Consider the following 27,943-nt stretch of genomic DNA (forward strand, 5'->3'; position numbering starts at 1 on the left):
TTTTATATGTGTATTATTTTTCTTCATTCCCACCAGAGACATATCCACGTGACCATTATAGAAATCATCAGGCGTGCTGAAGTTTTCCTCCCTGTACTCTAGCTCGCAAATAAAGGACTGCAGGCATCATTTCAGCCTGTGCGAATCTGGGAGCCTCTTAGTTTACATGAACTTTTCTGTTCCAAAGGGAGAGGGGGGAGTAGAGATCCCACCATTCTGTAGGTCACTGCCTGAAGAATTTCCATTATGTGGATTAGGAACATCCCTGGAGACCTGCCATTGTTCTGTAAGGATCTGATGGGGGTTTGCTCCCTTTCCCAGGACCTTGCTCTGTTGCTCCCACACTACATCTCAGGGTCACTCATAAGGTTAGAAATCAAAGCATGTTAATATAAACTGCATCCAAGTGTTGGTGCAGAACAAGAATTACCATAAACCCAGAAAATGGGGTTGGGCTTATCAGCGTATCTTTACATGTGGAAATGACGGCCCTGCCTATGGTGGGAAAACATACTGGTGTAGCTACCCTTATGCACCTGCTCAGTGCACCCTCCTTCCCCCCAGTGGTGTGAAATGAGGGCTTGCAGAGTTGTTGTATATCCCTGTTTTTAATTGGTTACAAGCCCTTTATGTTTGCCCATTGTGTGGCAAACAGGGTGCAGACTTAGATCATGACCATCTGCTGTGCAGTAACATCCTCAGTGGAAAGAGTAACGAAACTCCAGGCTGTTCAGTGTGCTGTAGGAATGTCCATGTTGGTGTGGTGTTCTGTGGCAAGCTGATGCACCTGGCTTGCTGCACGGTAACCTGCTGTCTCTTACACCAAGATAGCGTATGCACTGTGTGACTTTGTACCACTGTAATAGCTTCAGTGTAGCTGTGCTGGTACAAATATTCCTATCTGTATTCCCTGTAAATTGAGCACTAGGGTGGCCACAGAGGAGAGATTCAAATGCTGCCCAGCTGATTAGCAGAGCACCCACAGATGGCAGCATGTGTTCCTACTAGCGGTGCACATCTGTACATGGCTGGGTGCATGCAATAAAATTTATTCTGCACAGGGATGGGCAAAAAATAGAGGGAACATTGCTCCCTAGCATAGATAGGCCCTAGCTCTCTGAACAGGAAGAAAGGCAATGATAGAAATTTGGAAAGAGTAGAACAATTTTAATACTCTTGCTGAGAAGTGACTCTAAAAATGGCATTGTATAGGGTTCCATGTTACCTGAGCAACATTAATCCAACTACAGACAAAAAGTTGTGGGGTTCTTTGCACCAAGCCAGGGTATGTGAATATCTCAAACCAGGTTATTTCTGGGCCCTGCATCATCGCCAATAATAACAATTCTAACAGCCCTTGGTTCCACCTGCGTAACAGTGTTCGCCCAGTTTTTCTCTAAAGGCCATTGGGCGACTCTAGGTTTACAGTTTCTCTACAACTGAGGGCAGACGTTTGTCCTGAAATTAGAATCTATTTAACAATTCTTAAATAATATGTAAGCCAAGTGAGAATCAAGCTCACTCTCCCAGAGCTTGTTATGGTTAGTGAAGCCTGCAGATTAGATTTTGAATACAGAGAGAGCAGATATGTTGCATGAGAATTTGACACATCATCCATTTCCCTCGTAACAGATGCCTGAGCCATTTAAAATTAGGCAAGACAAAGAAATGTTGGGACTTCCACTGAAAACTCTTGAGGCTCTTCAGGACATTTTTTCGTTTTGTTCATTGGATATTTCTTTTGCTCAGTTTTACCTCATTGTTTCCCTCTCTCACCTCTTGCAATGCACCTAAAACTTCTTTTACCTCTTTGATGTTTACACTCACATGACTAACTGTGACTGTGACAGGGTGTAGTCACAGAAGCCTCCATGTTCTCTGGGTCTCCCTACCACCCTATCCTTCTGAGCCAGATTCTCTGGTCTTCTCCAGCCAAAGCACCACATTGGTGTTACTGCCCCCCCCCCCCCCCGGGGAGCTACACAGTCACTGATTAAGCACATCTCTGGGCAGGTGCAGTTCTAGGGCACAACACCAGGAAATCAACCTCCAGAAGGGATCAAAACCAGTGTTCCCTCTAATTTTTAGCATCCTTGGATGGAATATATTTTGTTATGTGCACCAAGGCATGTGTGGGTAGCTGTGAGCACTCTGCTAATCAGCTGGGTGGTACCCAAGTCTCTACCAGGCAGCTGCCAAAGTGCGCAGCTAACAGGGAACACCAATTAAAACCTCAAGTAACTCCAGCTCTCTGTGCAAAAGATTTACACAGGAAGGGTTCATTAGATAACCACCCCCCCCCATCAGTGAAAGGGAAATATGCAGAGTGGTAGTCCTCCCCAGGTAATAACAGTTTACACTGGGCTTAATTATAAGCCAAAGAGTTTTTATGAATCAGAACAATAGACATTTGCTTACCAGAAGTCATTCCAAATAAATGCAGAGCTAGTATACTTCTCCGAAGTTTGCACTGCAGGTTTACATACTTAGCTATAATTCTCAGAACTAGTCCACACTCCATTTGAGCACTGATTTAAGTATACATTTCTAAAATAGTACAGTTAAATTTGTACATCTTTTGTGTGAAGGCAAGCTGAACAAGGTGCATTTAATTGCTAGATGATTTCCATGCTCTTTTCTTGGGGCAATGCTTCTTGTGTTCGCATTTGTGAGGAAGTCCTGCAACTCTCGCACAACTGGCTGTGTTGACCACCCACTGCTTGGAGAAACAAAAGCACTGTATCAAAATACTTTAGAACTCAAACAGTCCCAGTGGGGAACCAGGTAGAAAGTGGTGCTAAGCCAACAACTTTATTGAAAGCTCTATGCCTCACAAGCATAATTAGAGTCTTGTTTGTTTGAAGATGCAACCTCTTCCTACCCCTGCTCTGATTCCTTTCCGGAACTGGAGCAGTGCATTAATTACTGTGGCTGAGCATCCAGGTCCCACAGAAAGCCAAATAAACATACAGTCTTGGAATTGGTATTTGAGTTCACATTTGTTAACTGGCTTTTTTAATGCTCCATGGGGCTATGGATAGGGCTTAAATAATGCATCTTCTCATGGTATAGCCACTCAGAATATCAGAAGATATTTAAGATATTTAAGAACAGATTAGATAGATGTCTATCAGGGATGGTGTAGATAGTGGTCAATCCTGGCGTCGGGGCAGGGGACTGGACTCGATGGCCTCTCAAGGCCCTTTCCGGTCTTAGTGTTCTATGATTCTAAGACCAGATCTCTTGATATTTTGACCAAACAGTCCCCTCAGACATGAATTTAACACACACACACATATACACACACACACACACACACAATGGAAATACAAATCAGTATTTACAAATCACTGCCTGTCTGATTTTCACCTAACCACACACACTGTGCCCTTCCAATGCACACACAACCATATAACCCTTGTGTACCTTGAATTTTGTGTAAGTTGGGGAGGACTTGGGGGATGGGTTGGGGCCTGGGGAGGGGGCAGGGGGGTTAAGCCTGGGGGGGGTTAGGGCTGCGGGGTGGGGTGGGGTGGAAGGGTGCAGTTGAGCTGGGACTTGCAGGGGTTGGGCCTGGCCAGGAAGTGGGAGCTGGGACTGCAGGGGTGGTAGGCAGGAGGGTTGGAGCTGGAGCCCCACACATGTGCACACCAGGGGTTGGGATCCCCGAACGCAAGTTGAAGTTGGAGCCGTGCATGCTGGCGGGGCATGAGCTGGGGCCATAGGGGGCTGAGGGGAGGTGTTGAACAGGGTAAACCGGGGAGGGGTTCTTGAGCCGGGGTGGGGGGTGTTTGGAGCCCGTGCGTGCTGAGCTGGGGTTGTATGTGGGAGGGTTGGGGCATGGGGCTTGGAGCTGGCTCTGCAGGGGAGCCCCAGGCATTTGACTGAAGTCCCCCACTGGGGGTTGTGAGCTGGGGGATGAACTGGGGCCACAGGGCAGGGGAGTTGAACCCGTTGGGGGTGTAACAGGCCTGAACCGGCATGGCTGTCAAATAGCACTGCTCTGGGAAGCAGGGGGAAGGGGATTTTAGCCCACCTGGCTGCCTGCAGCTGCAGGAAGCTAGGCAGGCTGAGAGCCCAGGAGCTTTACATTGTGCAAAACTCATGTTAAAGCGAGTTTTGTGCAATGTGAAGCCACACAAAGCAAGGGATTACTTACATCCTATTTATAAACACACATCCAGATATCGTGTTCCTTGGGTATTACATCTATAACACCCAGGGACCTGGATTGTCAGTAGAAAGGATTGAACCTGTGAGCCTAGGAGCTGAAGTCCTGTCTGTTACCACATGAGCTAAAGGCCAGCTGGCTCTCAGTTGCATCTGTAGAACAGAGATTTCACTCTCCCTAGTACATGGTCTCAGTGCCTCTGGGGTCACACATCCATTATACCAGTGGCCCGCAACTTGGTCAATTGTGATCGACTGGTCTATCCTGTGGACTCTCCCTGTCAATCTCAAATGGCACTCAGCAGGCTCCCTGACCATCCTGTACCCATGCCGCCAGCCTGTTCCCAGGAGTGGCCAGTGTGGCCCCATGTGTGTGTCAGGGAGCAGGAGACTCAGTGTGTCCATTGTCCGCCACTCCCCACAGCTCCCATTGGCTGGGAATTGATGGGGGCACTGCTGGCCAGTGGGGAGGTAGCATGCGGCTCTCGCTCTCCACCCCTGGGGCCCAGCATCTTGTTGGCCCGTTCTCGGAGTAATGTGTAGAGCCTTTCATGGATACAAATTGCCTGCTTGGTATCCACTGATACATCCTGCCTCCAGCCCTGACGTCCAGGGTCATATAGTCCTCCTGGTGGTGGGGTTGGTGGTGTTGGGAGCGGTGCAGCCACGTGACCAGGAGGAGCTGCTGGTACAGGGTGTTGGCTCCTGGAAATGTCAGCACTTTGATCTTCTCCTTTGGCTGCCGCATCCCCTGAGAGCAGAGCCTTGCAGATCAGTGGACACAGATGTCTGTCCACAGGTAGACGTGTATCTGTGCAGGGCTCTAGCACTGTATTTAGCTGGGACACTTTGAGTACTTTCCCCAGACCTGAAGAATATAAATATGGAGATACACATCTCAGAGAACTATCAAAACAAAAAAGCAGTCAAGTAGCACTTTAAAGACTAACAAAATAGTTTATTAGGTGAGCTTTCATGGGACAGACCCACTTCTTCAGACCATAGCCAGACCAGAACAGACTCAATATTTAAGACGTAGAGAACCAAAAATAGTAATCAAGGTTGACAAATTAGAAAAAAAATTATCAATGTGAGCAAATCAGAGAGCAGAGGGCGGAGGGGGGAGTCAAGAATTAGATTGTCAAGTATGCAAAAGAGCCCCGATAGTGTCCTGGAAAATTTGCATCCCAGTTCAAACCATGTGTTAATGTGTCGAATTGCTTTTTTGTTTTCATAATATATAGACTAGCATGGCTTTCTCTCTGTTACGTCTTAGAGAACTGGAAGGCACCTTGGAAGGTCATTGAGTCCAGTCCCCTGCCCTCTTGCTAGGACCAAGCACCATAAAAAGCACTTTGCCCAAGCTCCCTGAGTGGCACCCCCCCAAGGATTGAGTTCACACACGTGGATTTAACAGGCTAATGCTCAAACTACTGAGCTATCCCTTTGGAAAGCTTCTCCTATGGCAGGGATGTGCAAAGTCGGGGGTGGGAGGGTATGCTCTCTCAGGGGAGGTGTATGAAATTTCATAAGGGGGGCACAGCATGATTGGCTACTGGGTCTCAGGCTCATCCATCATAATAAAAATGTTGAAATATGTTATGCTTTTTATTTACGTGTATTCACATTTACATACTGATTAATAACATTTTTACATTCTATATACTTATTTTCTTACACCTGCCAAAAGGGTTTTTTCTGTCTGAACATAATCAAAATTTCTGTTGGTTTGGATAGCTCCTGGGATAGCTGCTGCTGGTGGTAGTTGTGGCTGCAAATGCAGGGACGAAAAATGAGGCCTGGCATAAAAAGTTGGCTCACCCACGTTCTATAGCATCAGTGTTAAGAGTAAAAACACAGTGCATGAAGGAATATACTGGGTGAGAAAATATCTCCTTTTGTATGCAACAAGAAGTCTTGTGGCACCTTACAGACTAACATATTTTGGAGCACGAAATCTTATGCTCCAAAATATCTATTAGTCTATAAGGTGTCACAAGACTTCTTGTTGTTCTCAAAGCTACAGACTAACACAGCTACCTCTCCGATCCACTTCTGCTTTTGGAGAGAGCACCCTGGCTCACTTTGGAAATAGGGGGGTGGTGCGGAGGTCACAGAAATTAACAGAGCAAATGCCCATTTGCACCATCTGAGAATCTGCCCCAGTGTGTCAATGCCCCATCACTCCAGCAGTTTTCTTTGTAGGCATGAACCGCTGTCCACACACCATTAGTGAGTATTGTGTTGCCATCGGATTCCTTCTTTCCAATCCCACAGCATTGCTGCTGCCATTTCAAAAGCTAGACGTGTGGAACTTTTATCCATCAGCCTTGTGGGTCGTCAGTGCTTCTCAGTTACATTTCTCCAACTGGTAGTGGAAACTCAAGCCTTTTAGAATGGTGTCTGTGAAACATCTGTTTCATCGGAAAACCAGACGCTGCACCTGTGCAGAGCCTGTATTAGCATGTGGGCATCAGACTACTTTATAACAACAGAATGTGTAATCCAGGAGAAATTCTCTCCATTTGTCATCATTTGGGGTGCCATGGTTGTTTCTTCAAGGCTGTATCTATGTCTAGGCCATTTTTCAAACTCAAATAGAGAGAGCCAGCCACTCCTAACCTCATGTTATGGACTGTGTTTGAAGGTAATCTTTCATCACCACTAGAACTGCTGAGCTGTGGCCCCTCAGTGACTATCATGCTGAAAAGTGACCTCATTTCATGGCACCAGGCATGCAGTTGCCTCTGGTTCTGGAAGTGTCTCAGTTTTCACAGGCTAATTTCACATCTGTGGGTATTTCACAGGTCCCAAAATATCTGTAGAGCCTGTTGCAGCCAACTTCCCAGCCTGGGTTTACAGATTCGGGTTCCTATAGCTCAGTGGTGGGCAACCTGCAATGCTCAAGCTGCATGCAACCCACTTGGGTTCCACCTGCTGCCTGTGCACCCCCTGTCTGCCTCCCTCCCCTATGCACGTCTTGCACACTGGGGCACTGGAGTCCTACACTTTCTCCTGCTTCCCCTCCTTCCTAGCACATCACAGCAGTTCAAGCTCTGGGAGGGAGAGGAGTGGGGACAGAGCATGAATCAGCAGATTCATAGTGCTCTGAAAGTGCTGGGAGAGAGAGGAAGGAGTAGGAAGTATGGGGCTCCAGTGCCCCAGTCCGTGAAAGGTGTGGGGAAAGGAGGCAGAGATGCGGTAGGCAGGCTGCAGGTGGCACTCCAGTGGGCTGCGGGCCTCAGGTTGCCTACTACTGCCAATCATACATCCCGCGGAGACAAAGGTGGGCCACTCATGTGTCCCACTGACTAGTCTCGGTTGCCCACCATTCAGCTACTCTAAATATAGCTGCGTAGACAGTACTTTGACGTTGTGCCTCAGGATCTGAAGCACCCTCACCCTGCTACAGAACCCAACCTCCTGCCTGAGCCACAATGTCTACACAGCTATTTTTAGCATGATATCATGAGCTCTGTGAGCCAAATCTGCGAAATCTGGACAGAGATACTGTAAACTCTCTCATCCAGCAGCCCCAGGACCAGGAGGTTGCTGTATGTTCAAATATGCCGGCTATTTTTCTAGCAGCCTCTCAGCCCTGCAGAGAGGGAAAAGTTCCCATTAGACGCCAGCCGGCACAGGCAGAATGAGCAAAGATGAACTTTTTCATTGGAAATCCTGGCCCAGCCTGGCTGGTACCTGATGAAGATGTGCCTCTGTCGGCGGCTGTGGGGCAGCAGCAGCAGGAGTCACGCAGAGCCTTGGAACTGGGAGGGAAGTGCCACTCGACAATCTGCAGAGGAATTGATCTGGAGGCCAATTTGCAGCAACTAAATATTTGGCTTGTGTGCAGAGCTCGCAAGACTGCTGCTCAAATAGACTACAGTTAACTTGGACGGGTGGAGGGAGGGCGCAGCCGCTACCGCTCCATTGATCGGCCACTGACCTTCAGCAAGGTCAAGCACTGGCTCTGCTCGTACCGGATGAGAGAGAATTTGCTTTGTCCTTCTGGAAATTGCCCCTGTTGGCCAGAGGGCTGGGGCAGCAGGGTGCTTGAAAAGAGGGGTCAACTGAGCCAGCCGTAAGTGAAATTGCTTGGGGTGAGCACTGGGCGGGAGAGTGGAGGAGCTGCCAGCCACAAACCCAGGAGGAACAATACCAGTTAACTGAGAAGTCTGGTTGTTTGAATATCAGTTAAAACAGTTTACTGTGACTTGCTGCAGTGTGTTGTGTAGATGTATCCTTAGTTTGTTAGCAAGCTGGAGATAGTTCTGGCCTGTGAACCTTGGATGGGAATGTGTACTTGCCAAAAGTCAGAAGATGTTCAGAGATGGATTGAGTCAAGGGCACTCAGTAAGGTCTTAGCTTCGGGAATCATGTGAGTCCAGCAGAATTTAATCTTAAAACAAAAGTAAGCCTGCGTCCAACACGATTGTCGATAAAGCTCAAAAGCCTGATCCAAGTGCAGCTGGAACAATAACCTTAAGAGGTCTAACCTGCCCCATGAATCTCAGTGAGGTCTTAACTCCAAGCTTCACTACTCTACTATCCACCCATCATCACATCTCTGCAGGGACAATATATGTGGCAGCAGAGGAGTGGTGCAGTCTGTTCTAGCTTTTGGCATAAATACTGTGGTCTCCGTTGCTGCCAGCTGCCTTTTCTGAGGTGAGTGGGTATGGAGAAGTACAACCCTGCAGTTTACCTCTGCTTGCAGGGAGAGAAGTATCTGCTTTCTTTTTACTGTGGTAAGGAGTAGCTACATGCTGCTTCCCTTGCTTTTTTGGGAGGGAAGTGGGGTCTCCCTGCTACCACCAGTCCAAACATGGGACTGGGTCACTGCTAGGGTTACAAGTCTCTTGGATTATGTGATGTGATGTAACCTCCAGGAATACGCCAACTAAAATTGGCAACACTTTTGAGGGTCATTTGCTATTCCCACTGAAAAAGTCACTGAGAACTTTGCCACTGACTTCATGTGGATCAGAACTAATCTCTCCAATCCCTGTGCCCTATTTTCTCCATCTGTAAAATGGGGACACTAGTCCTTATACCCACAGAGAACTGTTCCGTAGCTGCTTAGGAAGCCGCAGTTCAAGGCCGCTGTCAGAAGCAAGGTGAAGAGCTGTCTGGATAGGCTAGATCAGTATTCCCCAAACTGGGGTCACAAGGCTATTTGTGGGCTGGGTTGTACAATCACAGAACATATTGCTGGGGGTAGGAGGAGACAGAGTATGGCAGCCACTGCTCTTTGTCCATCCAGCTATGAAGGCAGTGCTGCCTCCATCAGCAGCACAGAACTAAGGGTGGCAGTGCCATGAGTTTCTTCCTATGAGCATGTACTGTAATTTTCTTCTTCTTTTTTTTTTTTGTGAGATGGGTCATTGCAACCTGAAATATTTCCAAAGCGGAGTCCAGAAAAAAGTTTGAGAACCCCCGCTCTAGACATTCAGGTGTAGTTTGGCAATCCTTATATTCTTCCATGTGTTAACAAGCATAATTAAGATGCATTGGGATACCTGGCTGAAAGATGCTATGTAGGTGCATGTAAACATTATAATGCGACTGGCATTTGTAGCTCTGGGTGCATTGCCCTACATCATATAGTAAATCTTTGACGGGTTGGATTGAGCCCTGACTTCAATTGTTAGCCCACACATCCTCCAGTGTAAACTTTTATTTTGCACCGAGGCACTTCTCTCTGCGAGAAGTTATAGAACTCTGCTCTGAGGCAAATGATACCACTTTGTTATCCTTTCTTTGTGCGGTGTACAGAGGATCAGTTAATGTGTTGTTTTCCATGTGATGTAAAACTCCGTCAAAGGCATTCAGCTGAATGGGAGAGGGAAAACTGTGATGGGGTTTGGGTGGGATGGGACTGGGAGTCAAGAGGGATTCGTTAGGTGGGGAAGCTGAAATTGATTGGGTGGAAAGGCTGGTGGTGGGAGCCAAGTGGGGAAGGAAGGCTGGACGTGTACAACCTTAGTTAGGCCCATTTGTGCATGTGAGGAACATGCAATTAATGAAAACCTGTGAAAAGTTCAGTTTAAATAAGTGGCCTAGGATTGATTGCACAGGAAGTTTTTGGGGGATTGAATCCATTTCTCCAAGGCGTCATTCAACTGCCTTAACCAGGATACCATCATAAGAACATAAGAATGGCCATACTGGGTCAGACCAAAGGTCCATCCAGCCCAGCATCCCATCTGCCAATGGTGGCCAATGCCAGGTGCCCCAGAGAAGGAGAACAGAAGACAATGATCAAGTGATTTATCTCCTGCCATCCATCTCCTGCCCTTGTTCTGAAGGCCAGGGCACCATACTTTATCCCTGGCTAATAGCCATTTATGGACCTAACCTGCAAAAATTTATCAAGCTCTTTTTTTAAACCCTAATAGAGTCCTGGCCTTCACAGCCTCCTCGGGAAAGGAGTTCCACAGGTTGACTGTGCGCTGTGTGAAGAAAAATTTCCTTTTATTAGTTTTGAACCTACTACCCATCAATTTCATTTGGTGTCCCCTAGTTCTTGTATTATGGGAAAAGGTAAATAATTTTTCTATATTCACTTTCTCCACACCATTCATGATTTTATATACTCTATCATATCGCCCCTCAATCGCCTCTTTTCCAAATTGAAAAGTCCCAGTCTCTCTAGCCTCTCCCCATATGGGACCTGTTCCAAGCCCCTAATCATCTTAGTCGCCCTTTTCTGAACTTTTCTAATGCCAATATATCTTTTTTGAGGTGAGGAGACCACGTCTGCACGCAGTACTCAAGATGTGGGCGTACCATAGTTTTATATAGGGGAAGTATGATATCTTTTGTCTTATTATCGATCCCTTTTTTAATAATTCCTAACATCCTATTTGCCTTACTAACTGCCGCTGCACACTGCGTGGATGTCTTCAGAGAACTATCCACTATAACTCCAAGATCCCTTTCCTGATCTGTCGTAGCTAAATTTGACCCCATCATCTAGTACGTGTAATTTGGGTTATTTTTTCCAACATGCATTACCTTACACTTACCCACATTAAATTTCATTTGCCATTTTGCTGCCCAATCACTCAGTTTGCTGAGATCTTTTTGTAGTTCTTCACAATCCCTTTTGGTTTTGACTGTCCTGAACAACTTGGTGTCATCTGCAAACTTGGCCACCTCACTGCTTACCTCATTTTCTAGATCATTGATGAACAAGTTGAACAGGATCGGTCCCAGGACTGACCCCTGGGGAACACCACTAGTTACCCTCCTCCATTGTGAAAATTTACCATTTATTCCCACCCTTTGTTTTCTGTCTTTTAACCAATTCCCGATCCATGAAAGGATCTTTCCTCCTATCCCATGACCACCTAATTTACATAAAAGCCTTTGGTGTGGGACCGTGTCAAAGGCTTTCTGGAAATCTAGGTATATTATGTCCACTGGGTGCCCCTTGTCCGCATGTTTATTAACCCCTTCAAAGAATTCTAATAGATTAGTTAGACACGAATTCCCTCTGCAGAAACCATGCTGACTTTTGCCCAACAATTCGTGCTCTTCTACGTGCCTTGCAATTTTATTCTTTACTAGTGTTTCTACTAATTTGCCTGGTACTGATGTTAAACTTATCGGTCTATAATTGCCAGGGTCTCCTCTAGAGCCTTTTTTAAATATTGGCGTTATATTGGCCGTCTTCCAGTCATTTGGTACCAAAGTGGATTTAAGGGATAGGTTACAAACCACTGTTAATAACTCTGCAATTTCACATCCTGTCGCTCCCTGCAATGTTCATTCTCTGCACACCTTCCAACTTCTGCACCAAATGCGGCAGGGGCCTATCAGGCAATAGTCTCTGTTGTTGCGTAGCCCTGGTTCACCCCTAGAAAATGGCCATCCTGGGCCCTGAATTAAGCAAGGGTCCTATGAAAAAATGCCATGGGTTCTTGTAATCAAAGATTGCATCATAATGCATATGCACAGTAGGGTTCAACTAAGGTTGCTCAAGAAAACTTAATTCTGCCATTTCTTATCTTTTGAATGATTGACTTGGCAATCATAATGAAGTTATTTTAAAACATTTTTTATGTGTAACGTAGCCATTTGGGGGGATTGCAAATAAGGAGATGATCTATGGGGTACCTTCCAGCTCAGTGATTCACACATAGGGTTTTTTGAATGCAGTGTGCATTTAGGTGAAAAAGGCATATTCTACATCTGTGCTAAAGGAACATCAAAACTTACTAAGGACTGTGCCTCAAAATTGTAGTCACCATTTAGAAAAACTGTATGCTGGCTTCTCAACCCCGAAAAGTCTGTTTGCGTCCCATATTTATGGGCTGAAGTATTGCAGAAGTTCCAAACTTCTAGCTATGTAGCCTCACAGTATCAAAGCCATCAGTCTGTTTGCAGTTTGTCCTGCTCCATTCTTGCAAGCTGGCAGGCTGGTGAAATATCAGAGGGATATACAAGATGCACAAATGCTGACTCTCAAATTTATACACAGCAGGTAGCTCTGAGTTCTGCCCTTCAAAACATTTGAACGAGGGAGAGTTCTTCATGTTTGTCAGGCATTTCAAGTACTGCCTTCCTATGTTTCTCTACTGCAGTTGCATTTACATGGATACAGGCTTCCAAAGACCTCTTTCATATTCTTCATCTGAAGTCATTGTCCTCTGGGATATCATTAATCATTTTCACAGCAATCAATTTTAATGACCCTAGCAGAAAATTATGAGGTGAGCTGGCGAATAAGTAACAGGAGCAGAGCCAGCGTTTCATGAAAAGGTTGCCGGTAAATCCAAAGCTGATATAGCTGGATAAGTGAGGAGCTGAGATTCCTGTGGAAGGAGGAAGGTGATACTTGAAACTTTTGAAACCTCTAAAATGTCCTTTTAAAGTCATTTTCTGAGTTCCAGCAAACATCTTTCCCCCATTATTTTAGATGGGGATTTCCTACGAGAAATTTAATTCTTTCAGACAAGCAAAAAAGAAAAATAATCAAAATCGTTCCAGATTTACACTGAGGTCACAGACAGCAGAATCAGATCACATGAATTTCTGCAAATTGAAAGGCTGCATGATTATTTAAAGTGCTTTTCTTAGCCACCTTCTAGGATCTACCAGTGAAGCAGAGTCAAGTAAAACAAGACTGCTTGACTTCCAGAGACTTTGAAACTCAAAAGATTTGATTTCCATTTTATCATCTATTAATGAAATCCTGGCTTTAATGAAGACAAAGGGAGTTTTCTTCACCTCGGTGCTGGGATTTCAACAGATGATCTTTTCAGGGCAGGGACTATGGCTGCAGCTAGCACTATGGGGCCCTGATCTCATTCGGTATCCCCAAGCACTACGGCTGAAGTGTATCTCCTGTGTAGCATAGGCTACTTTGAATACATGAAATCTATTTTCTACTTTCTTCTCACAGACTATTCAGTTAAATCCAGAATTTCCCAATCCTTATCTTCAAGGTGCTCCATGTTCGAGGCCCAGAATATCTAAAAGAACCTAAATGTTTGGGATAAGGGCTGTGGCCAACAACTTCATTCCTCAGGAACAATGGTGCTTTGTACTACCAGGGGGAACCTTGTCTGTGCAGGAGATGTAACTGCCAGGAGCATGTCTTAGACTGTGGAATGATGTCCTCAAGATCTACCACGAAGTTAATGTGTGCAAGGTGCACTTCTCTGACTTCTGCCTTCTTTAACCCAGAGTAGAAGTAGAGGTTTTTAAAAACAAACAAACTTACCCATACCCAAATAAAATGTTCCACTGCACAGAAAATTTATCTCCCTGGAAAGAGGATGAGAAAGATAACAAACTACATTTGATAATGCTGGCCACTATGTGTTTTGCTGAGAAGCACTCCATTACTACAGTAATCCGGGCAATATGAAGACAAAAGTGGAATAGAACGTCAGAGAGTAGATTTGTAAAGCAAATAAGTAATTAACCCACATTTTCCATGAATTCTAAATAGAGGCCTTAGGAAAATGAAATATTTTAAAAACCTTGTGATGGATTAGGTATTTGCATGTTGTTTCCAACTTTTGAAAAAGGTACAAATTTGCAAAAGAGAGGAAATCTCACGTGTGTTTTTTGTATCTAACTAGGCCTATTTCACTCATGTATTTTCCCCTTTTTGAGAACCCCAATCAAGAATTTACTTTGATAGAAATCTGTTTGCACCCATCAAGGACAGCACTGAACCTGCTGTGTTTCCTTTTTGTAGCCATTCCAATTGAACATTTTACAAAATTGGCCATTTTGTGGACACTTGAAGAACGAAATCTCTGGACTGCGAAGTGCCCTGAAATAGAGTAGCAAGTGTTTTTTGCACAAGAGTCTTGTGGACAGTTTTGTTTTTGTGCAGCTTTGGCTTTAAACCTAGCAAAGTGCTCCACTTGGGAAGGAACAATCAGTGTCACACATACAGAATGGGAAGAGACTGTCTAGGAATGACTACAGCAGAAAGGAATCTACAGGTTATAGTGGACCACAAGCTAAATATGAGTCAACAGTGTGATGCTGTTGCAAAAAAAGCAAACATGATTCTAGGGTGCATTAACAGGTGTGTTGTGAACAAGACACGAGAAGTCATTCTTCCGCTCTACTCTGCGCTGGTTAGGCCTCAGCTGGAGTATTGTGTCCAGTTCTGGGCACCACAGGTCAAGAAAGATGTGGAAAAATTAGAGAGGGTCCAGAAAAGAGCGACATGAATGACTAAAGGTCTAGAGAATGTGAGCTATGAAGAAAGGCTGAAAGAATTGGGCTTGTTTAGTTTGGAAAAGAGAAGATTGAGGGGGGACATGATAGCGGTTTTCAAGAATCTAAAAGGGTGTCATAAGGAGGAGGGAGAAATTTTTCTTGGCTTCTGAGGATAGAACGCGAGGCAATGGACCTAAACTGCAGCAAGGGAGGTTTAGGTTGTACATTAGGTTGGACATCCTAACTGTCAGGGTGGTCAAACAGTGGAATAAATTACCAAGGGAGGTTATGGAATCTCTGTCGCTGGAGATATTTAAGAACAGGTTAGCTAGATGTCTATCAGGGATGGTTTAGACAGGACTTGGTCCTGCCATGAGGCATCGAAAGGCTCTCCCTCCCATCAAGGAATAAAAAAGGGGAAAAAAATCCCTTTATGATCCTGTGTTCAGCGTTTTCTCTGCGGTCTCTCCAGGGAGCTGAATGCAGTATGCCTTATCTTTTTAAAAGCAAAAATGCAATTATCTAGCCACAGACCTCTGCAAAGGAGCCGGATGTAGCCAGGGAGTGATGGTTATCCATCTGCAATCTCTGGAGATACAGAACCTCACACTTGCGTAGCCTGAAAAAGCAAGAATTCCTGCTACTTAGCATTTGGGCTGTAAAAAAGAAGAAGATATATTCCTGCTCTTTCCCTTTCCTCTACTAAACCCTTACTTTGTGTTTGTAGATGAAGTTTGACATGTGGTTTAAAAACACAATAGTGGGCCACACTCTGCTTTTCAGTTACATTGGAGTTAATCGAGTTAACTCATTTTGCCTCAGGGCTCAGTGGGGATCCTTTTCACGGCTGGTATTTTTGTCATTAAATACATAAATAAACAAGGCTACCACAGTTTTATCTCTTCATCTCCAGGGTGTGCACAGTGCGTCAGATTGCTTCCAAGCAGCAGTAACTTCAACACAGCTCCCCACCTGCCTCGAATGGGGGACTGAGTGGCAGTGCCAATATTCAAATAACGCCAGGCAGAGTAATGTCAGTATGAATTATTAGCTTGGATTGGTGGTAGGCTGTGCTCTATGCTGTTTACACTGGGCATTCTCCGGAGAAGTCAGCCCAGGCTGAGTTCAGAGCAGAACTACAGCTTTAATTTAGGCAAACTTTGAGTTTGGTGCTGTTTCTCTAAGTGTGCACATGGGACTGAGTGGGATTCGACTGCCAAACTTTAATTAAAGATTTGAGATCAACTCCTTATAAAGACACACACATTGGTCTTGACTTTTGTGCCTTTGAACTGCAGCCAATGCTTCAGGGTTCATTAGGCACTGTATTGACTTCCTTTTTTTTCCCTTTCTCTCAACAGGTGTATATCATAAATGTAACATGGTCTGACTCAACTTCCCAGATCATCTACCGGAGATACAGCAAGTTCTTTGACCTGCAGGTAACAATTCATTTTACTTACTGGAAATATTACTTGTATCCATTTATATATTTCCATACCATGAAAATAACATTAAATAAGACTCTGTATGTGGGCTTTTGTGTCAAGTTATCTTCAAGCACTTTGCAGAGTTAGATTAGTCTTCACAGGATAGTAACAGAGGTGTAGCCATGTTAGTCTGTATTCCAACAAAACAAAACAGCGCAAATGTAGCACTTTAAAGAGTCACAAAATGATTTATTCAGTGATGAGATTTTGTGGGTCAGTCTCGCTACATGGCAGGGGGTGTAAATTTTTTCACAGCTCTGAGTAATGTAGTTAGGTCAACCTAACTTTGTAATGTAGATCAGGCCTCCATCCTCTGTTTTAAAACTAGAGTATGCTTTCTTGCTTTATTACATGATGGTGTATTTTGATGCAGCTGTATGTCCTTTCATCATTTCTTCTCCAACAACCAGCGTGGGTATGAAAATCAACTTTTCTTACAGTTTGTTGTGTGTTTCCTCAAATTATAAAATTCAGCAGTGATTACATTATTTATGATGCTAATCTTAGGCTGTTGGAAGGCTAGTTGCATGATTCCTGCATCATAATTAGCAATAATCTGTACCCACAGCTATCTTTCTAGACCATGGTTTCCCAAACTGGGGGGCGTGAAGAAATTCCAGGGGGGGTGTGAGGCGACCCAGCCCCCCCCACCTTTCTCCCCCACCTGAAGAAAGATCTGGCCTTGCTTCCACCTCTCAGCCCCTGCCATTTTACATGCGTGACCTGGCACAGCCACTGTAAAAAACAGGGAGCCAGCAAAGACCCACATGGAGCTGGCTGACTTCTGCAAATGAGAGGGAATGTGGTTTGGGGAGAGAATAAGGAGGATGGGGTTACATGGGGCTGGGGGTGCCTGGCTTTGTAGGAGGGCAGGGGAGGTGCTTGGGTGGGTGGCTCACAGGCCTCGGGTGGCTGGCCAGCTTGTGGGACTCGTGGGGCTCAGGTGGCTAGCACCAGCAAAGCATGTCTTGGGCGGCTTGGGTGGTGGGCAGGTGGCTGGCCCTGGCAGCATGGGGCTCTGGTGGCTCGGGATGGAGGGTGGGCGGCTGGTCCTTGGAGTGTGGGGCTTGGGCGGGTGGCTCAGGCAGCTGGCCTGCAGCTGGGTTGGGTGGCTGATGGGCAGGTGGCTGGTCCTGGCAGCACGGGACTCGGGTGGCCAGCAGGCAGGTGTCCAGCCGGCCCCAATGCCAGCTGAGTGAGCAGGTGGCTGGCCCCAGTGGTGTGGGGCTCAGGCAGGCATCTCTGGCAGCACAGATCTCAGGCAGGCGGGCGGCTGGTGCGGGCAGCTCTGGAGGCTGGCATAGGGCTCAGGCAGCTAGCCAGCTGGGGCTGCACCAGGCAACCAGAAGGAGCCAAGAAAAATTATTTGTGCTTATTTTTAATTTTAAATAATATTTTTATGTTAAGCTTTTATGTTTATTTTAAATTACGAATTGAATTTTTTGTTAAAAGGGGGTTGGATGATGGTAAAGAAGAGGTGGGAGTACATGAGGGTTTCTCAAAAATCAAAAGGGGGTGTGATGCCGAAAAGTTTGGGAACCACTGATCTAGACAGTTAGAACATAGTTGCCTGGGGTTATAAAACCACTCTGAAGGGCACTGATACCCTTGTCACACTGGGGAGGACTCAGAGCTCAATCCACACACTCCTGAATTTTGGGAAAATGTTAATCTGTTTCTGAAGCTTGTGTTTTTGGCCTGTGTGTATTTAGAATACTAAGCAAGTGAATGTCAATGGCCAGCAGTAAACTTCAAAGCCATCTTGTGACTGAAGAGATCAAACCTGCTTGTCACGCTATGCTGAACCTGCAAGGAATGGATTCTTGAATTTTTGGGTGGCCAATGTGTGATCCTGTAAAAGAGGCTTGAATTTTAGAATCGGCTCCCTTAGTAGCGTCTGTAGCTGGGCACTGCAAATCACTAGTCATGTTTGACAAATGCAGGCTATAGTGCTGTAGTTTCTTCAACTGAAAGCTTGACCTTTACGTAGCAAGTCCCATGACCCAAGTCCCTAGTTTGTGATACGGATGAAATAAAATGGAATGGAGGCAGAAAAGGGAACATTCATCATCTTTCCTGTGTTTCCTTTTGGATTCCCATTCCTTGCCCCATCCACTGTCTGGGGTAAAGTGCGTAGACTGGTGTAGCCAGACATTCACAACTGGTCAGTACTAAAGCCATAGACAATGAGTCCCATGTGCACTTGTTTCTCTGTGGCTAATGCTGTGCTTGTTCACTGGTGAGCCTTTCTGTGTGTATTTGTATTAGAGTAAGGGTCATGGCCAATGCAGTTCTTTCTCTTTCTTTCTTTCTTTCTTTCTTTCAGCTCCAGTTCTGTTTTCATGTATATGTTCTTCTGGGTCTCCTAGCCTTTCCTGGTGGGTTTGAAAAGTTCCCATCAAGCTGAAGTTATCAATGGGGTTAGTGTGTTGGACAGGAAATGATGTCTCAATCAGGGAGAGTGAGTCCTGAAAGGTCCCATTGATAAGTGCAAGTGCTTAGCGCCAGGGAAAAAACTCCTGCTTGTACAACATGGCTCCCCCCACCACTAGAAAATATTACAAGAAAGGAATGAAATTCCCTTGTTTAACCCTTTTCCTTCTCAGGGATTTTGGGAGTCACCCTTTGGACCAATCGGAAGGGCGGTAATGTGCAAAGAAATTTTCTGCATTCCTTCAGAAGGAAAGGAAGACGGCATCTTCAGTGATTAGATTGCAGTATTTGAAGTCAGGTGACCAGAGTCCTCATCCCAAATCATCTAGCAACTCGCAAGTCACTTATTTTTCTGTGCCTCAGTTTCCCCATGTGCAAGACAGGAACAGTGATGAATGCATGATATTTTAAGGTGCTTTGAGATCTGTGCATTGAAAGTGCTACTGTGCTGCAGAGTGTTTTGGTTATTTTATTCATTTTAATTATGTTGGACTCCTGGTGAAGACGAACATTACCCATTCCACCTCTCTGCCTACTTCCCTCTTAACATCACTAATAATAACTCTGTGAACAGCCCAGCATCAGGGATTTCAAATATGAAATGAGCTCACATGGAGCTTCTACAGTGGGTTTGAGAGGACAGTTAGACAGGCAAAGCCAGGAGTGGGGTTTCATGGGATGCCCTGTCATTGCCATTAACTCCTTCCTTCATCTGTGGTGACTCCCCTAAGAAGGGGCAAAATTCTATGTAATCAGCACAGCATGCAGATAAAGAGGCTTTAAATGGGTGACCTACCTTTGGGGTGAGGAGTGTAAGTTGTCCCCAGCCCTGGGACTCCCCACTCCCTCCGAGGGACCACTCTATGGCCACACTTTGTGGAGTCACACCTGTGTAGAGCAGGGCTGCTACTTCAGCTTGTTATAGCTGCCTGGGGCATCCTTTTTGGTACCTTCCTGTAGTTTGCAGCTCTGCTCACCATGCCTACCCCTCTCCACACTGCTGCGGAGAGATGCCACTGTGCTTTGTAGCACACAGTGGTCAGAATGCCCCCACCCCCTGCCACCGCTGCTCCCCCAGCAGAATCTAATAGCAGTGGTTATACTGCATAGTGGTCATTTGAGTTCCCCACACAGTTGTGGGATTCATCTGATAGGGAGGAATGTGCGGTTGTTGAGAGGGGAGAATGAGCTCTTTGGGGCAGTGACTGTCTCTTTTGCTTTATATTTGTAAACTGCCTAGTACAGTGGAGATCTGGTCCATGACTGGGTGCCACTGCACAATGACAAGATCCTCCAAAACAAGGAGTAAGGTTTTAAATTCGCAACAAGTTTCAGCAGCCTTCGTGGAATGAGAAGGGGCTTAAATTGACATCTGGGGTGAGCTGCACAATCTAGGTGTCGATCCTCAGATCCCAAAGAAAAGCTTCAGTATATCTGTATCTAAAAGTTCTGGTCTGGCCCACAGCACAGGCTATAGGATCACTCTCTGGTTCCTGATGAGCAAGGCAATAACTCCAGCTCCCCGCCCAAGCCAAGAGAATGTCTAGGAGACTGGCCAGAGTGGAAGGTGGGCAAGAAGTCAGACTCCACACTCAGGGCAACAGGAATGGGCTCATCCGTGGATTGGGGACATTTTATTGTGTGCTCTCTGAGCACTGTAATACTGTGTCTTTGCTTAATCAGGTCCGTTTACTACCATACTATAAACACAAAGCCAAGCAGACAGGCAGTGTTCTAATGGAAAGCTGGTTCAGAAGCACCCTGTGTGTCTCAAACAGCTGGAGTTTTCTGGCAGACAAGCTTGTCCCATCATATCTCCACTTCTGGGATTTTCAGTGCACCTATACGTGTTTCTTTTTGCGTCTGAATAGAAGTAGAATAACAAGGAAGGCTTGTAATGACTTAATCTCAGCTGCCAGTGCTGCTGTTGATGGTGATACCGGATAGCACTCAAGGGGGAACCTGCAGAGCTGCTGGGAGGAAAAGAAAAAAAAGGAATACAACTAATTAATTTTGTTTCTTTAAAAAAGCCCACCCTTTCCCAGTTGCAATTTCCTTCGGTGATGACGGAGAGGTGCTAGATACTAATTTTTCCTGAATTCTTTTCAGCAAACTGTCTTCTTCAGCCCTGCAGGTGCTAAGAGTCAACCCTGGTTCTGTTCCACTGACGCAAATCCCAGGTAACTTCAGTGGAGTTTCTCCAGATTTGCATGTGTGTAAATGATCTGAATGAGGGGCCAGAATCTTTCTGGAGAAAATGAACAAGGCAACATGCTTTTATTTGCTGTGAAATTTAAGAGTTGGAGATTGCTGAATGAAACAAGAGAGTGCATGAATGTCATTAAATTCATACCTGTTCTATGATGCTAGATAAAATAACTTCAACTCCCACACTTCTAGCTGAGGGCTAGAGACCATTAAAAGTGAGATTTAAATTAAATGTTTCAGTAATTCCTCATTTAATTGGTGACATAGTCCCATCCATTGGTGACATGGATCAAATCATGGTAGCTGAGTGTGTTTTGGGGTTGAAATTTCAGTTAATAAAGCCTACAGTATGAACTCAGCATTCACGTAAATGGTACTACAAAGTATTTGTCCTTTCTGATAACCTGTTGCCTTTCACCCTGTGGAGTCAGTTACAGTTCATAGAAAAATGCGGCTAAAAATGCTACTGTGCCGGAATGGGAACACTGCACACTCACTTTGCTCTGAAGTCATTAATCACACAGATGCTACCATTCCAACTGAGTAGCATTTTCCGCCCCATGTGATACAGACTCTGCATGTGTGTGAAAAGCTGTTCCACAAAATTCAGTGCAGAGGAAAATGAGGTGTAAGTTAACATGAAAGTGGCATTAACGTGTGAATTGGCAGTCAGTGCTTGAGCAAAATGGCTGTAATTTACTATGTACTGCTGAATATAATATTTACTGGAGACTCTGCAACTCCTGTTGATTTCAGCACAAGCCCTTCTCCATTTATATAAGTGATGGATTTGGTCCTATCAGTGTTTGAGATGGTGCAAGGGCTACACTTCTGTTTTTTCATGTACTCATTTGGTTATTAACTGAGAGAAGGCCATGTTAGTTTGTATTCTATCAAAACAAAAAAGCAGTCATGTTGCACTTTAAAGACTAACAAAATAATTTATTAGGTGATGAGCTTTCATGGGACAAACTCACTTCTTCAGATCTATAGCCTTACCAGAACAGACTCAATATATAAAGCGCAGAAGCCCAATAATTGTTATCAAGGTTGACAAATTAGAAAAATTGTAATCAAGGTTGGCAAATCAGATAGAAGAGCAGAAGGAAGAGGGTAGGAGGTGAGGAGAGTAAGTGTTTGGTCAAACAAAGTATGTGAAAGAGCCCTTATAATGGATCAGGTAGGTGCGGTCCCTGTTCAAACCAAGTCTTAGGGTGTCAAATTTGAATATGAACGTTAGTTTGGAACATTCTCTCTGTAGATGGCTGTTAAAGTCTCTTTTCTCCAGACCATAAACTCTCAGGTCTTTAACAGAATGGCCCATTACATTAAAGTGCTGGCTGACAGGTTTGTGTATTGGAAGACTTTTGATGTCTGCTCTGTCCATTTATGTTTTGGTGAAGAGCGTTTGCAGTTTGCCCAATATACATAGTGTATGGGCATTGCTGGCACATATAATATTAGTTGAGGAACAGGAGAATGTGCCCCTAATTCTGTAAGTAATGTGGTTATGTTCAGTGATGGTATCTCCAGGTGACATATGTGGATAAAGTTGGCAATGGGGTTTGTTGAAAGGAGAAGTTCCAGGGTTAGTATTATTGTGGTATAGCCTGTGATTGCTAGTGAGAATCTTCGTAAGGTTAGGAGGTTGTCTGTAGGAGAGAACAGGCCTGTCACCTAGGGCCTTCATTTGGTTAGTGATATGCCCCCATATACCACTTCAGTGTTTATTGCACATTCACTATCAAATTCATTCAAGATAGCCAGCAGAAAACTTACACCTGTTTCACACTCAGTCTTGATGCTGTGATTTCTGTCACTGCTGAATTTGGTCCAGTTGTTTGCATGGTGGATTCTTCCATTTACTCCAAGCTACATTTGGCCTTTTAAGCACAGACTGGAGGAAATGAATTCCACCAGAACAACTCAAATAGCAGAACAGAAGGAAAGGGCCAGAGAAGTGAGAGCATCTCTCTTTAGCCTGCATTAGAATGTGTGCCTCAGCAGTAAGGGTAGGTTTCCAAGGGCTTCTCCTAGTTTGTATTGTGAAATCTAACTGCTTTGGCAAGAAATGAGCTTTCAACTTCATCAGAGAAGTGACCCTCCAGCAAGGCACCACTCTGACCAGATTAGATGTGGACTGGAGTGAAGTGAGTCGACTGTAAAGCATTATCAAGGATCTTTTATGAATTTCATTTTATCCTGTGTAAAGTTCAAACTTAACCAGCCCCAGTAACTGAAATATGGGGCAAGTTCCCTTAGAAGGATGGAGATGACTGTTTGTAGCAAGCCCTCGCCTTTCATCTGGAACAGGGGTGAGCAAGCTTTTCCTTTTTACAGACCCCACTTTTCATCCTTGCAGTTAGCAGGGCCTCCCAACCTATCTAATGCAATCCAAACTGATGGAAATTTTGGTTATGTTTATGTGAAAAAAAATCTTTTGGTACATGTAAGGAAATAAGTATGCAGAACGTAAAAACTGTATTAATTGATATATAAATGTGAATACACCTACATAAAAACTAAAGTATTTCAATGTATTTAATTAGACAGATGAGCCTGAGACCTGGCAACTGATCATCCTGTGCCCCCCTTATGAAATTTCATACCCTCTTGAAGGGCCCGCCCCCCTACTTTGTGCATCCTGACCTGAAACATGAGAAATTAGAATCCATCCAAGGTCTCTTAGCATTGCAAATTGATTCTCTAGTCATTGTAACAGGATAGGGGTATGTGTTAGTAGTTTACCCAGGCTGCACTCCCCTGATGTTGGCCAAATGAGCTTATTGTAGTAATTATAATACCTGGTGTTTCGTCAGTGCTTAACAGATTCAAAGAGCTTTATAGGCGTGGATCCTGATTTTTCATGGCCTTATCTCTGACATAATCATCATAGGATATAAAATGTTGCTTGTGCTGGAAATGAGTGGAAAGTTCTGATCTGGGTGCACCTGACCCTGTGCTGGGGTGTGAATGATTATACAGGATGCAAGGCAGTGGTGAACTGGAGCCTGCAATTAACTAACCCTCCCAACACCCATGTTAAATTGGAAGTTGTTATTAACCCAGTTTTCCAATGGGAAAACTGCTATTCAGGAGTGTGTCTGAGCTCTTGCAACTCTTCTTCTTGCAGTCTGCTCCATGTGTGAGTTACACGAATTCAGAGTCCCTGAGACTCACAATCACTTCCTAGCAGGTCTCATAAAAAACCTGTCTTACATTAAACATTAAAGCTGTCAGCTAGCACTTCCAAGACTAACAAAATAATGTATTAGGTGATGAGCTTTTGTGGAGCAGACCCACTTCTTCAGAGCTGAATCTGAAGAAGTGCGTCTGTCCCATGAAAGCTCATCACCTAAATGTATTATTTTGTTAGTCTTTAAAGTGCTACATGACTGCTGGTTTGTTTTTTGAAGATACAGAGTAACACAGCTACCTCTCTGTGAATATCCATCTTGCATGTCACCTATGAACTTGGCCCGGTGAGCCTTCCGGCTCTGTTCCATAACACACATAACTAAATGGGATCTCTTTCCTCCTGGTGTCAGTGGAATTATATCAGGGCATGACCAAATCAGAATCTGGACAGAAGGATCAAATTCTGCTCTCACGTCTGAGCTTTCCATTGATTTCACTAAGACCTGACCATATCCACTGGAGGTCTGAGTTTTTCCCCTATATAGAAGAATCCTTTCTCGCGGTATTAAAATGTGGCCCCCTCTGGCATGATGATATACAACAGTCATTTTTACCAGAATGCAGCTACACTCCACAACAACTGAGGATGTGGAATGAAGAATAAAATACCAGCTGATGGTGCAGAAGGAATGTTAGGTAGGCAGAATGATATTTCCTAACACAATTACCCCACGTCGGCATTTTTTGGCAGCAAAGTGACATCTGAAATGTCAGAATTTTGAAAAGACACATAAATAAATCTTTATTCAAGTATTCACTCTGTAGATCAGTTTGCAAAAAAATAACTACTAGATTCAGTTTGCTGATGTAAGCTGGTTTTCTTAAAGTGGCACAGAGACCTAACTCACTGGCAGCTGCTTGGAATTTTATTAGCAAGAGGGAAGCATTTTAGTTTATTTCAGGCTGAATATGAAACATCAGGAACTTCATTTATTATTCCTAGGATCATCCGGATTGTTTATAGAGCAATAAGAGAGTAACTGAACACTAAAGAATGCATTAAACAAAAACTTATCCATAAAAACTGTAATTGCAAACTGTAACTCCGGTCTTTTTACCTAGACTGTGATTCATCAGCAGAGCGCCAGCCGTTCACTGATCCCTGGTCTGCTGTGTGCTTCTTTATATAAAGTCACCTTTCTGTCACCGCAAAATCTATAAATTATTGTAATAAATCACCAGCCATCTGGGACTTAGTGGTTATGACTATGCTTTGTGCCATGGTCACTCAGCATTTTATGGAGACAGTGGGATTAGAAACATGATCCTGCTGCTTCAAAAGAACACAATTCTTCTAATTAAGCTGAAAGAGAATCTGCATTGGCTGTTAACAGTGCAGCTTGTATGAAGTGCAGTGGAATAGTGCTGACTCCATCCTACAGAGGGCAGTTGTGTACACTGATATGCACAGGCTCTAGCTCTTTAATTACAGTATAATCTAGCTCAATAATTGCTATTTGTGTAGGACCTACCTAAAAACAATTCTTTGTCTGATAGTTTCCTTTGTTGATTCTGGGACAGGAGTTAATTGACAAGCTCAGACCTGTGCCAAAGTTGTCAGTGGTCCCAAGAATCAGACTAGGAACTAAAAAAAGAGCCAAAAGTTAATTTCAGACCTCATCAACCAAAGTGAAGGAAAAACAGTGGGATTTTTTTAAGTGGTGAGAACAGGAATGGATGGAGACATATTTCTAAGTTCATAAAGATTGTTCCCTGTAAACAGAGGGCCTTTTATTGCAAGTTAAAGACATTTCAGCTCAGTGAACAAGACGACCTGTGGCACCTTATAGACTAACCGATATTTTGGAGCATAAGCTTTTGTTGGCAAAGACCCGCTTCATCAGATGCATGAGTGGGGGGTTCCAGAGGAGGATTTAAAGAGGGAGTCTCAGTCAAGGGGAGAGGCAGAGTTGACAAGCCCTCCCCTTGAGTGAGACTCCCTCTTTAAACTCTCCTCTGGAACCCCCCTCTCATGCATCTGATGAAGCAGGTCTTTACCCACGAAAACTTATGCTCCAAAATATCTGTTTGCCTATAAGGTGCAACAGGTGGTCTTGTTGCCTTTGTAGATACAGACTAACTCAGCTACCCCTCTGATACTTGTCAACTCAGTCAGGTTCCTTTCCAGCCTTCTGTTGTGCAAAATGCCCATCTAAGTCATCAATACTGGTTTGTCCATGGCACGCGATGGAAGTTTCTCTGGGACGCACCCTAGATCCACCCCCGATGTTGATGGCGGTAGAGACAGTAGAGGAGAGCAGCTGACGTAGTTTAGTACATGATAGCTGTGTCTACACGTGCACGCTACTTAGAAGTAGCGGCACTAACTTCGAAATAGCGCCCGTCGCGGCTACACGCGTCGGGCGCTATTTTGAAGTTAACTTCGACGTTAGGCGGCAAGACGTCGAAGTTGCTAACCTCATGAGGGGATCGGAATAGCGCCCTACTTCGACATTCAACGTCGAAGTAGGGACCGTGTAGACGATCCGCGTCCCGCAACGTCGAAATTGCCATGGCGGCCATCAGCTGGGGGGTTGAGAGATGCTCTCTCTCCAGCCCCTGCGGGGCTCTATGGTCACCGTGGGCAGCAGCCCTTAGCCCAGGGCTTCTGGCTGCTGCTGCGGCAGCTGGGGATCCATGCTGCAGGCACAGGGTCTGCAACCAGTTGTAGGCTCTGTGTATCTTGTGTTGTATAGTGCAACTATGTCTGGGAGGGGCCCTTTAAGGGAGCGGCTTGCTGTTGAGTCCGCCCTGTGACCCTGTCTGCAGCTGTGCCTGGCACCCTTATTTCGATGTGTGCTACTTTGGCGTGTAGACATTCCCTCGCACGCCTATTTCGATGTGGTGCCGCGCAACGTCGAAGTTGAACATCGACATTGCCAGCCCTGGAGGACGTGTAGATGTTATTCATCGAAATAGCCTATTTCGATGTTGCTACATCGAAATAAGCTATTTCGATGTAGGCTTCACGTGTAGACGTAGCCGATATCACTTATCTCTGTGGCAGTCAAAAGTTTGGGAACAGTGAATAAGAGGAGTTCCTAGCCCAGCGGATGGCCTGGGATCCAAAGTCTCTGCATAGGTGTGTGTGCGTGTGTGCCTCAGGGCTGTGCAGGTGTGAGAGAGGGCATGTGAGTGTTTGTTCATGTGGAGTAGGAGCATTGGCTGCAGCAGTGGTGAGGCAGTGGAGAGGGATCAGAGGTGGATGGAAAGTGAGGCAGTACAGCAGCAAGGATGATGGAGCTCGGGTGAAGGAGGATGGAGGAAGAGAGAGTGTTTAAAAGAAGGGATCTGTTTTGTTGGTACATAATTCCAGTTCTGCACTGCTGGGACTCCATTGATAAATCAGTGGTGACTAAGGGCCCAGCCCTCAAATCCATGCCGTAACACTGTGCAAGCCACCTGTTCTAGGTTATGCCACAGTCTTAAAGACTGATGGCTGTGGACCACAAAGATCGGAGCAGAACTTCATCCAACTATGGTACAATGCCTGGGATTCTGACTCTTGGTTTGCCCCATAACTGAGATTGGGAACTGCTGAGTAATTCAAATCCAGACCAAAATCCTGATTCCATACTGCACCCATGAAGTTCAGATTCAAGTGTTCAGTTCAAGCCCATTTCTTTTAAAGGGAGTCTGGAGAGAAGGAGGTATTCCAGCAACTGGGAGTTAGTGTGTTTGATTTGAAAGCAGCCTTCTTAAAAATAGGATTGAAATTGAGTCAGGCTTATGAAAATCCGGAGGAAATCAGAACA

At 44.9% G+C, this 27,943-nt stretch overlaps 1 protein-coding gene across 2 annotated transcripts in view; it reads left to right on the top strand.

Annotated features, from left to right (window-relative positions):
• SH3PXD2A (SH3 and PX domains 2A) overlaps positions 1-27,943 on the top strand; it is a 465,726-nt gene that overhangs the window by 78,066 nt on the left and 359,717 nt on the right. For both annotated transcript variants that reach the window (XM_074999223.1, XM_074999224.1), the window contains exon 2: positions 16,221-16,301. In XM_074999223.1, coding sequence (XP_074855324.1) covers positions 16,221-16,301 — 81 coding nt within the window. The remainder of the gene's footprint in view (positions 1-16,220; positions 16,302-27,943) is intronic.

Source organism: Carettochelys insculpta, chromosome 7 (assembly GCF_033958435.1).
Source record: "Carettochelys insculpta isolate YL-2023 chromosome 7, ASM3395843v1, whole genome shotgun sequence".
In the NCBI taxonomy this organism is placed as follows: Eukaryota; Metazoa; Chordata; order Testudines; family Carettochelyidae; genus Carettochelys; species Carettochelys insculpta.